An 11,941-nucleotide genomic window follows, 5' to 3' on the forward strand; every position below is an offset into this window, starting at 1 on the left:
CTCCTCTCATTCCCACAGACATGAAAACGAAGAGGAGAGGTCACACACTGGTCACGGTCACTAAAAACACTACAAATTTACCGTACTTTGAACTAATATTTTCTAACCAGAACTAACTAGACCTAAAGTCATTTGAAATATTGCATGATGAATCTCTTTATTTGATGCTGGAAATATTGTCAGAACAGTTGAAAAAAAAAAAAAAAAAAAAAAAAAGTTTGAGTTTCAAAGTTTGTCTATTAAGGAGAAGCCCACACTGAAACTGGATAGTTCTTTTATTATGACAACTATAATTCATGTAAAAGTTATCCGTTATCTAATATTGCCATTTCAAGCATTGCCATGCAATGTTACATTACATATTTAATTAAAAAAAATATTTAAAAAAAATCAAAGTCTTGTATAATTGTTTATTAAGTTTTTACAGTCTCATATTAATATAAACGACTACAAGAAATATTTGAACTTTTAAAAAAGCCATTCACACCTTAGGAATAGAAAGGTTATGGAAGTTCTATGTATATTATATGTAGCAATCACTATCAATGAACACTCCTGTAGGTGAGAGGTGACTGCTAAATTTGCCAGCTCAACATGAACAAAAATTACTCTCTGGACCTTTAAAAAAAATATATACTTCATCTTCCTTTGCAAATATTTAAGTTGTAAAAGTGTAACATTTTCATGTTGTGTGAAAAACAAGGTATTCGTAAAATACCCTACCTACTGAAATCTGTTTTTCATGAACTAAAGTTAAAACGCACTCCAGCTCAGTAAACAGGAAACCACTGACTCTTGGTAAACACAAACAAACTATTAAAGCGACAGACCCTCAATGCTGTACTCCGCTCCACACTGAGCTGCTGTAGCTCCTGGATGGGCTGCAGGAGCTCTTGAGCCCAATGGAAAGCTGTGAGAGTTTGCTCTGCCCCAGCAGGAAGCCCCAGGTCTGGCCTGCAGCTCTCAATCTCATCAATGGTCCTCTTCATGGACTGGACATTATCCAGAATGACCTGTTACAGAGGACAGGAGAGCGAGAGGTACTGTAAATGTTTACAGTACAAACAGAGGATTGAGACATTATGTACAGTACCTGTATGTTCTCGAGATATTCCTCAGGAGAAATGTTCTCTGTGTCAGTGGCTGAAAGGATTGTTCTGATCTTAGTTATATTTTTCTCCATTGTCTTTACCTCTGCTTCAATGGCATCCATCTCCTAAACAGAAGTTATAAGTGAATTCCAGTTAAAACAGAGGCAACATAATTAAGAAATTTCATCACAGTATCATAAAGTAAGTAATTCCAGTAATGGAATCTCATAAAACCCTACAAATTATGTATACATTATTAGGAATACTTTTTTTACATGTGCGTGTTATGACACCAGTTTCTGGTATCCCAATTTGCCAATATTTGTGATTTATTAATGCAAACAAAGTCAGTTACAAATCAAAGCTGCGGTAAGACTTTTTTTTTTTTGGAAGAAAATAATACTTTTATTCAGCAAGGATGCATTTAATTGATCAAAAGTGAACGTAAAAACACTTAAAAACTGTAAAAATAAATAAATAAATAAAATCAGTTTAAAGAAATCAATTTTTCTGAACTCAACTTATAAAAGAATCCTAAAATTATTAAGTAGAACAAATGTTTTCAACACTGATAAGCCGATTTCTTGATCAGCAAATCAGCATATTAGAAATGACAATGATTTCTGAAGGATCATGTGACACTGAAGACCGGAGTTAGGGCTGGGCGATATTGCCTGGAAAAAAAAAAATCCCAGATTTTTTCACAAAAAAAATCAGATTTACAGATTTATTTTTTTCCACCCTACTTCAATTTCTTTGTCATCTGCAGATTGATTTTTTTCAAAACAAGTTCTAACTTTACGGAGTGTCTATTTACATTAAGTGCAAATAGCCCGCCTTGTTGGCAAAGGCTATTTACACTAAGTTTTTTTTCTCCCTTTTCAAATCTCATATCGCATCAGAAAGGCATTTATTTTCAATAAAAATTAAGGAAATAATCAAAAAGTTGAAAATAAAAGTATCGGGTAGGGTTAGGGTAGGTGTAGGGAGGGCTTTATTGTCCCAATAAGGTGGCATCCATTTAATAATTCTGAAACGTGCAGCGCTTGCTTATTCAACGAAGTCAAAGCTTTTTGAAAAAAATAAATAAATAAAAAAATCTATTTGTGGCAGTCAGTTTTGATATTGTGGCAGGCCGCCACAAATAAATCAACGTATGGGAAACAGTGCATTACAGAATATAAAATTTCACTTAGCCTACCACATAGAGTAAGGAGAGATGACCGAGGACGAATGATTTGCAGATCATGAGCACCATGACAAACATCTAATCTTGTAAAATGTGTGGCAAGTAGGCTACTGCCAGTCCATAGTAAAAACAGAGTACGTGCGATCGCCAATCTCGAAAGTGGAACTAAAAAGCCATCATGCATTCAATATTATGCCATGCATAATAGCGCCTCCCTGATGCCTGCAATTATGATTACCCAATGATATAACTGCGAGATAAAGTATTGATATTTATCTCCTATTTATTGGAGTTCTGTAGTACGTCTTTTTTTTTTTTACGATTTTCATTCAAACAAGTCGACAAACTACACATTCGAGTTAATCGATAAAATCGATTTATCGCCCAGCCCTAACTGGAGTAATGAATGCTAAAAATTCAGCTTTGCATCACAAATTTAAATATTTTATTATTTCACAAAAAAATTATATAATGTAATCATTTAATTTCACAACAACACTGTTTTTACTATATTTTTGATATATACTTGGTGAGTATAAGTAACTTCTTTCAAAAATAAAAAATAAATCTTACCGACCCAAATTTTTGAACAGTATTGCAAATTATGTAAATAGAAACAGAAAAAACTAAAATATTTGTTGAAATAGCAGATGTCAAAAACTTGATTTTTGAAAGTCTTCTTGATTTTACTGAAAATTATCACAAGTCAAGCATCATTTACTTCTTATTTATTAATTAGTGTCAATTAATTACAAAAATGTTTTCCTAAATGAGAAATACTTGAAGGCTATGCACACACTATTGTTTTAATGTAATTTGTCTTAATATTTATGTTAATATATTTTATATAAAACCACTGTGTTCGACAGCTGTGGTAATGAAACTGGTATCAGAAATAATTAAATTTCACTGGAACTGATACAACTAAAAACGTAATATTGGGACAAGCTTTGACACTGCAAATCAAAGTGAATATAACAGTAAATATAATTTGTTCAACATTTTTTGAATGTAATGATATTTCTTACAGCTGCTAGGTGCTGAAGGTGGGAGAGAGGATCCAGAACACTTTGCTGCATGAGTGTGATGTTTTGTACACACAGTTGGAGATGTTGTTGTTGATGGGTGGTGTCACACACTGGAGTGATCTCCTGCAGAGCAGGCAGGAAAGCCTCCAGAGCTGCTCTGTATCCCTCCGATTCATCCAGCGTCATCTACAGACACATCAAAAGAGCTGCTAACAACTTACTCCGTAAAGGCAAAATGTCTTTAAAGTGAGGTTTTGACCTGACCTTGAGGGAGTTGGCATGACAGTGGATGCATTTCGCAGTGGTGTAGGTTCTGGGAGCGACCAGCCAGGACTGAGCCTCTCTCAACCAGCAGTTGGAGCTATTGAGTAAACCCTCATAGTCCTGCAGACAGGCAGGGATCTGATGGGACCAAAACACAAAAGACATAATCAGTCAAGGTTTACTCTAAGTTGCATCATGTGTTGGCTTATGTCGTGAAATCCTCTAACTTTGCTGATGAGGGCGGTCCTTTGCTCGGCCTGTTTGGCAGTAGTCTGGTAGAGCTGCAGAGGCTCCGTGAGCTGGTCTATGAGAATGTGTGCTCTCTCAGGGTTCTGCTCACCCAGATCCTGCACCTCAGCCTCCAGCTCAGCTATCCGAGTGTGCCACTGGTCCAGCTTATCCCATATGCGCTGCACACACAGGCACAGATGTACATCAGACCTCATTTACTGCTGACATTATATTTCATTGGACACAAACAAAAAATGTGAGAGCTGGAAGAACAGTTCATGCAATAGGTCATGAAGCCTTAAACATTTCACTTTTTGGGCCAGTTTTACTAACAGCTTGCGCCATCGAAAACTGTCTTTTGGCATTACAATTGAACTGTCAGGTTTTACTAAAGACGCGCAGTGACGAATTAGTGCTGAAAAGGCGTGGACAGTTATTTTTGCACCTGACCTTATTGAATATGCAAATTACTGGCATTTGCACCATTATTTAACACCGCCAAAAAGCATGTCTTAAACCATTTCGTGCTTGAAATGGCTGAAATTATTGTTGCTAGGAGAGAACAGAGAGTGCGTGGTAGAAGGGAGAGGATTTTTTCCACACATATTAATTTATTTGGAATGCCAGAAGAACACATTATCCAAACATATCGCTTGCCAAGCCATGTTATTTTTTGTTTGCTTCAGAAAATAAAAGACGACTTGGAACCCTCAACTAGGAGCCACGCAACACCAGGTCTATCAAAACTTCTAGCAAACCTTCATTTTCGCCCTTATTATTCAAGGTTATTCATTATTTATTGTACATTTTAAAAATGTAAAGAATTAGACATTTTAAAAGTGAAACAGTGAAATCCAGATTTAAAATCTTTATATTAGTTTTGCCATTTATAATAAACGTTGTTTACAATGAAAATGGCAGCATCATTTGTTTTATACTTATATTTTTACAATTATATAGTAAAAATACAATAAAAGAATGTTTAAGTAATATGCAAAACTAAGTAAAGAGAGAGAAAAGAAAAATTAAGCAACTGATAGAAAGATGTGCATGTGAAGTCAAGCAAGAAAGTACCTTTTGTGTACTTTCAGCCTCAGAAATATTAGGACTGGTTTGCTTCAGCAGGGCCTGCACACAATTCAAGCCCACCGTCACCTCTCCAACTAGCTCACCCATTTTGCAGAGAGGACCACTTCTCTCCATGACTATGACCAACTGAAAAAAAGGATACAATTGTATTAGCTTTCATTTAAATTAACACACAACACAAATACACTGAAACTATAGGTGCCATATTAAATATATATTTTCTAAAAGGACAAAAATGTTCTTTTACATGTTCAAGGCATTTATTATAAAGTATTTATTATAAAAATAAATAAAGTGAATACTTTGTCCTTAGCCTCCTGCATGGACACGTTGAGCTCATTGTGTAATATTTGAATCTCTGTAGGAACACAACTCCATTTCTTCTGCACTCCGTCCATGACATCCTGCAGTCGAGACTTCTGTGAAACCAATTCCACTTTGACTTCCTGCAGTGCAATACAACACAACACAGTGAAGACAATATCAACACCAAGGACTGCAGAAACAGACATCCTGCCTGTCAAACACAGGCACCAACCTGTAAGTGTTGAGCAGCTGACTCCGACTGTAAAGCCGTCAAAAGAGAAAGAACATTCTGCTGAATGGCACTCAGCTCCTCCTGCACACGACCCAACTCCTGGATCTCAAAAAGCACCTCCCGACGGATGTTATTGTTCTGATCTCTGAGACTAAGAGGCATGAAAAGGTCTGTAAATGTAGATTCTGAGCATTTTCTTAACTTGTGTGTTGTTGTGCGTGTGTGTACAAGTCAAACCTTCTGCAGTGACCCTGTAGAGACTGCAAGTCGTGACAGATTTGAGGACACACTTTCAGCTGCTGCAAATTTGAGACCCCTAGCAGTCGCGCCACATGGTGTTGTAGAGAAGCCAAAGTGTGATGCTCCTGCTCAATCCCATCTTGAAGGCGTTCCGTGAGGCTCAGAACACCCTGAAGATCCACCAGGGATCCCGTCGCCGTAGATGAGTCTGGAAGATCATTCTGCAGTCTGTCAAGACCTTCCTTTGATTTATTCAGCTGCAGAGCAAACCCAAACATGAAAAGAAATGAGTTAACGCACAGCTTATTTAATCATTTTACGAGAAAATTAAAATTGTAATAAGCTGAAAAAAATATATATATTTTTACATACACGTATCACAAACTCTCTCCATTCTGCTTCTTTATGAGATATGCTGGCTTTGAGTGATTCCACTCTGCACTGCAGCACTGCCCAAGACCTCCACAGTTGTCCCAGCATCAGATCCACAGGTGCTTTGCAACGAAGACCTGGGCAGCTTTCCCTCAGTTCCTCCAGCTTATTAGTGAGGTTCTTCAGCTCTGTCTGGAGCACCTGCAGATGAAAACAATTTCAGTGTATGCTAATCTAGCATACATGCACTGTAAAGAGATGAAAAGTGGCACAAGGAACCATAAAAAAAAAAAAAAAAATTTTTTTTTCAAAAGTCAAAAGCAAAAACATTTCCCAAATCATCTAAAGATCTCCATTTAACCTGTTAATGGTAAATAATGACCACAAACCTTTACTTTCAGCAGTTGATCTTGGCAGGCTTCAGAATCAGTTGGTTTTTGACTTAAAAATTTTGAGATTTGAGAATCAACATTTTTGAGATGTTGACTCAGTTCTTCATGGTGACTCATGTGCACAATTTGATCTTTCATGGACCTAAATTGGAGCAGAAAGGCAGCAAAATAAAAGTGCCTCTAGTACATTTAATTTAACCAAATAGATGTATTCCATTCAGACTAATTGTTTCAGAGCTTGTTTTCTGAGGAAAATGTTTCCAAATACTCTACAGTATATGGCAGGCATTTAAAGATATTTCTGAGAAAATACTTTATTATTTGTAGAAGTATTTTTCCCCAAAAATATAAAGACCCCATTATTTACAATTCTAAAATGATTTTCCAATTTGATATAAAAATGTCAACAACAATCAGAGTGCATTGTGAATGCAGCAATCTGAATCATAGGTCAAGGTTGTTAAGTTTTTATATAAAAATAATCCATAACACGCTTCATAGAGTATGACTAACCTCTGTAATGCCTCAAGTCTGAGCTGAGCCTGAGCCTCTAATTTGGCATCTTGTACTAGAAGGTGACTCAAAACCTCGATATGAAGCTGCTCGGTTAGAGGGATGGAGAGGCATGTCTGCTGGGGAACAGAAGCACCAACTTCAGAAAAGTGGGCCTGGAAACCCTCTACCAGAGTGCTGAAAATCTGTTGAACACAGCGATGCTCCTCTTTGTAGCCTTTGAAGCCATCAGAGGGGATGATAAGATTGGATCCAATCTGTTGAAAGAAGCCCTCTGCACCCTGAACAGCCCAGTGGTAATGCTTCAGTGCCTCCCGAGTTTGGAGCAGCTTATCCTGGACAACGAAACAAATCATTTAGAAATTAGATAAACAACATTCATAGCTTTCTAAAAACTAGAGATGGGTAAACCTATAGTTTTCCAAATGATTATGTTCATTTGAACAACCCCAATACTGAGTCTTAAAACTCCAAGATATGTTGTTGTTTGTATAGCACTTCCTCTGCAGCAGATATCTCAGTCTGTATTACTGTACAGCTAATGGAAAAAAAGGCTTTGCATTAAGTTGTTGTCAGGGGCTACATGCAAAAACAACAAAACGTTACCAGTGCAGTGCAAATCAAAAAACAAATGTTGCAGGTTATTTCTTTAACCAAAAACATACTGTGACTAATGTTGCCCAATTTCCAAAAACAACTGACTCTTAAGAAGATTATTTTAATGAATAGTTAAAAAAAGATGAATTACTGGTTTGAATCTGTATACAAGACTAGAAAACAGAAGACTGAGATAAGCGAAATATAACCAAAAGAATCAGATTCAAATCAAAACCCAAACAAATCAAGAGCATGTGAATTCAAACAAACTGGGAAATCTACACAAAGTCCTACTACAAAATAACAATGCCGTCACATGCATGCTTAAACTACAATGGTTACAAAAAGTAGCATTTTAGTGGTATTAGTGCTTTTAACACACGACGCCTAGAGCTTACCATATGCATACCACAATCATTAAGAGTTTTCTGGCCGAGATCAATGGTCATCTGGTAGCTTTCAACATCTACTTCTTTCCTGCAGTGCTCCAACATTCGTAGAACAGACTCAATGGTCTGGATTAGCCTCCAGTGCTTTCGTAGCTGTGTATCAATGGCCTTATTATCTGGCTCCAAGCAGATGGTCTCCTTCAGCTGCTGCTGGACACTGTTGAAGAGCTCAGTGAGTGGACTGAGGTCTGTACGACTGCTGAGTCCCTTCGCCAGAGAGCACTCAATGGTTTTAGCCTCATCTTTTACTATGACCTCCCAAGAGGCGAGCTGCTCAATGACCAAATGGATTTTGTGCTTTTCTGCTGTCAGCTGGGATGGATAGAGATCTTTGGAAATGGCCTCAAGGTGGTCAGTGGCCTCTTGACATGTCATTCTCACCAAAGGCAGCTCCACCAGGAGAGTCTGACAAAAGCAGTGCCTTACGTCAGCTCCTACACTTGAGTCTACAATCTGCAACAAGCTCTTCTTCACTGCCTCTCTGGAGTTCTCCATGTGCTGCCTTAAAATGAGGTACTCCTCATGCTCTTTGGCTTGCAGCTCCAGCAGATGTATTCTCCTCTGTAGGTCTAGTACAGCGTTGAGCATCTCTTTCCTCCGAGGATCTGGGCAGTGGGGAATCTCCGGCACCTTGCAGAGGAGCTCCATCAGCATATGCTTAACAGGTTCAAGAGCCAAGCGCGAGTCCCTTGTTACGGGATACTTCTGCCTCGTGACATCAGCACTCATCTGTCTCAAGCTCTTCAGAATGATATTCTGTTCCTCAGCAGAAGATTCCTGAGCACGAAGGAGTTCTTCAAGCACCCAGCGCAAGGCCCACTTGCGGTTCACAGCCCTAGAGACCTCTTCTTGTAAGGCTGTTAGCCTATTGATAAGCTGAAAGCTTTCATGTACACTCAGACCATGATTCACATTTTTGATTTCATCTAACAGAGTCTCCAGATTATTTGCTTGTCTCTCAGCATCCTTCAAAGCCTCTGTGCATACCTGAAGCTGAACCCTCAATTCTGGGATAGTAGTTTTAGGTTCAGAAGCCACTGTTTTACCAGACTCTTTTTCTAATACTGAGGTCAACCAAGAGCTGCTGTCAGTGATCTGTTTCCACAATCTTTCTCTAATATGAAACATTCTGCTCATTTCTGCAACAGCACATTCGGTCTTCTCTGTAAGCTTAACATACAAATCCTCTAGGTAATCGAGGTTGGGAGACATGGAATGCTCCTCATCGAGTCCTGTAACTTCCTCTCTTAGCTCTTTCAAAACAGAGGCCAACTGAATGCTCTTAAGAGATGCTTCAGACTGCAGTTTCTTCATGTGACTGACCTGGTGACTTGCTTCTTCAGGAAACAGAGACAACAACCTTCTCCTACTGACTTTGCTCTCTGTTTGCTTAGCCCATGTAACATAGTCCCTGATAATCCTCATGATCGGAGAGCAACCATTGCCATTCGAAGTCTGAGAGCTGAGCTTCTCCTGAGTCAGAGCAAGCTGAGAATTCAAGCCCTGCATTGCGTCCTCCACATCTCTGAGCTCTTTTTTTCCCAGCGGACTTGAGGAAAGAGCCTGAGAGACCTCAAGAAGGTACAAGTAGCGCTCTGTTAACACTGCCAGGTCTGCAGTTCTGACAGTCTCTTGTAGCACACTTTGGCAGTCCATCTGTCCTTGAGAGGGATGTGGAAGAGAAACTGACTTCTCCAGAAGCTCCAGTTCATGGTGCAGCTCTCTGGCTTCTTGCAAGAGTGCAGCTACTTCTGCTGTGCAGAAGTTAGCACACCACAGACTGCTGGAAGCAACCTGCTCCATAGTTTGCCATCTCTCCTGTAAAGTCCTAAAAGGTTCAATGCAGGCCACAGGTCCCTCTGTCTCACCCAGTTGGGCTGAAATCTGAGAGCATGTCTGTAGGAGATCCTCTAGTATGCCTCTCTTCTTCTGCATGTTCTTCAGGAATGCTTTCAGCTTATCCACGTTCCAGGTGCTGATGTCAATGCAATCCCTTCAGAAATGTGAGAATATGGTTACTTTTCAATGTTGTACAAACTTAATTTTTAAATTAAGTATTTAACTTTGTTTTCTTGTATTTAACTTTGTTTAATATTAATTCTATTCCAAATTAATTTATTTTCAAACTGCATTTTCTATCCCCTTACCCTAACCCAGCCCCTCACACAAAACTTTCAGCAGATTTTCAAAAAAAACTTTGTATGATTGATAAGCTGTTTTCCTCACGGTGACCAAAAAATGTCCCCACAAGGGTCCTCATCTTTGTAGGGTATAACTGAACACACACACACACAGAAAATGTCAAGGATGCTCACTGTGTCAGTGTGCTGAACTCAGCCTCCAGGTTGTGTAGAGTATCTGTGAGAGCTCGGTTTTGCTGGTGGTACTGTGTGACATGCTGGAGCTGTGTCTTTTTGTACTCCACCATAGCTGAGGTATCCATCAGTACTGTGTTCCATCTGCCCTCTATGGTCTGCTCAGGCTTTGTAGAGCATCCAGCGCTAGATTCACTTTGAGGCAGTCTAGCCACCTGCTCCAAGACATACTGCTGGCAGATCTATGACACACAGATAGACATCTTATAATGTTTACTGTCATTTTAAATGGTTAAAGTTAGACAGTTTCACTCGGGTGCATGATTCATGAATGCATATCAATTTCAGAAGGTTTTAGTATTTGGTTTGTCCCTTCTGCTAAAGGAGCACTCAAGCTACATAAACTCCAGAAGTTTATGTAAAACCTAAATGTTTCACCAGCATGACTTATCTAAGGATCATCTTGAGCTCCAATTGAAGCAAGAACATCTCACCTTTGTTGACATCATCAGTTATAAATTTGATTACATGTGACCTGGAAATCTGAATAAGTTCTGCTTCATTTTAAGTCATAAGTTTTGTAATAAGACATCTCCTGAGGGTAGTGAGGGATTGTCCTGGCTGTTTTCGAAAATAGTAGATTAGATCTTCATGACTAGTACTAACAGCTTTTACTGTCACCAGCTGTGCACAGCTGGAGGTTTTTGAGAAACCAGTGCAATTAAGTAATGTACTGTACCTCAGCCTCTTCCAGCTGACGAGCCATTTGTGCAATGCTGAGTTGAGTTGGTCGGTACCGACATCTGAACACCCACAGGACAGCCCATGACAGACTGCTCTCAGACTCCAAGAGTGATGAGTTTTGAAATAAGGAATCTTTCCTTGGTCTAGATTCCTGCAAAAAAAAGTATTACAATTTGTACAAAAATAAATTAATAATTGTATAACATTTGTATTAAAATTTAAAACAGACAAGAAGAAAATTGTACAGTTAAAATCAGCACATATCACAGGAAATTCCTCTTTCCTGTGCAATTTCCTCCCATAAGGCTTGAGGAAATATATGGTCTTCAAGTCAAAAACTGACAAAAATTAGCTGATTAACAGATAACAGTTATATTTGAGAGAAAAAGTTGATCTTGGTTTTGAACTTTTTTACTGAAGCCTTTTTTCTGTCAAAAGCCCAAATGTTTAGTTCACCGAAGCTGCTTAAGTTCTCAGAATAAAATCGGAATAAAATTCAGAATAAAATCAATGCGTTTACATACAGGTACATACCTCAGAACCGTGACTGGTCATCAGTAGTGGCTGAACGTTAGTGATTGTGTTCAGTAAAGTGGCCCACACATGTGTCCCAGTAGGCTGCTCCACATGCTTTGTTTCGTCCTCACCGTCTGGTACTGATCCTATGTTTTGGGTTGTTTTGTTCCCGGCAGATGGATCTGAATTGACTCTGTGCATTTCTTCATACTACAAAAAAGCATCAGTTTATATTTCAATTAAAAATTTGATCACAACATCGCTTGCACCTGCTTTCAGAGCTTGTTTAAAAGAGAAACAGCTCTGCCGTTGACTTGTTCAGTCACGGTATCAGAAGAACAAGGAATGCTGCCTAGCTGGGAATTGAGTCTTC

General features: G+C 38.7%; 1 protein-coding gene across 1 annotated transcript in view; it reads right to left on the reverse strand.

The window, feature by feature from the left end:
- Positions 1-11,941, reverse strand: part of LOC306844221 (nesprin-2-like) — a 95,879-nt gene that overhangs the window by 46,463 nt on the left and 37,475 nt on the right. Inside the window, exons 41-56 of the mRNA XM_079376194.1 lie at positions 11,587-11,778; positions 11,048-11,203; positions 10,309-10,550; positions 7,943-9,986; positions 6,948-7,282; positions 6,432-6,576; positions 6,043-6,243; positions 5,668-5,927; positions 5,431-5,581; positions 5,195-5,338; positions 4,878-5,018; positions 3,800-3,982; positions 3,573-3,710; positions 3,309-3,494; positions 1,094-1,216; positions 831-1,013 (exon numbers count right to left, since the gene is read on the reverse strand). Coding sequence (XP_079232320.1) covers positions 831-1,013; positions 1,094-1,216; positions 3,309-3,494; positions 3,573-3,710; positions 3,800-3,982; positions 4,878-5,018; positions 5,195-5,338; positions 5,431-5,581; positions 5,668-5,927; positions 6,043-6,243; positions 6,432-6,576; positions 6,948-7,282; positions 7,943-9,986; positions 10,309-10,550; positions 11,048-11,203; positions 11,587-11,778 — 4,824 coding nt within the window. The remainder of the gene's footprint in view (positions 1-830; positions 1,014-1,093; positions 1,217-3,308; positions 3,495-3,572; positions 3,711-3,799; positions 3,983-4,877; positions 5,019-5,194; positions 5,339-5,430; positions 5,582-5,667; positions 5,928-6,042; positions 6,244-6,431; positions 6,577-6,947; positions 7,283-7,942; positions 9,987-10,308; positions 10,551-11,047; positions 11,204-11,586; positions 11,779-11,941) is intronic.

This window comes from Barbus barbus (genome assembly GCF_936440315.1).
Source record: "Barbus barbus genome assembly, chromosome: 24".
In the NCBI taxonomy this organism is placed as follows: Eukaryota; Metazoa; Chordata; class Actinopteri; order Cypriniformes; family Cyprinidae; genus Barbus; species Barbus barbus.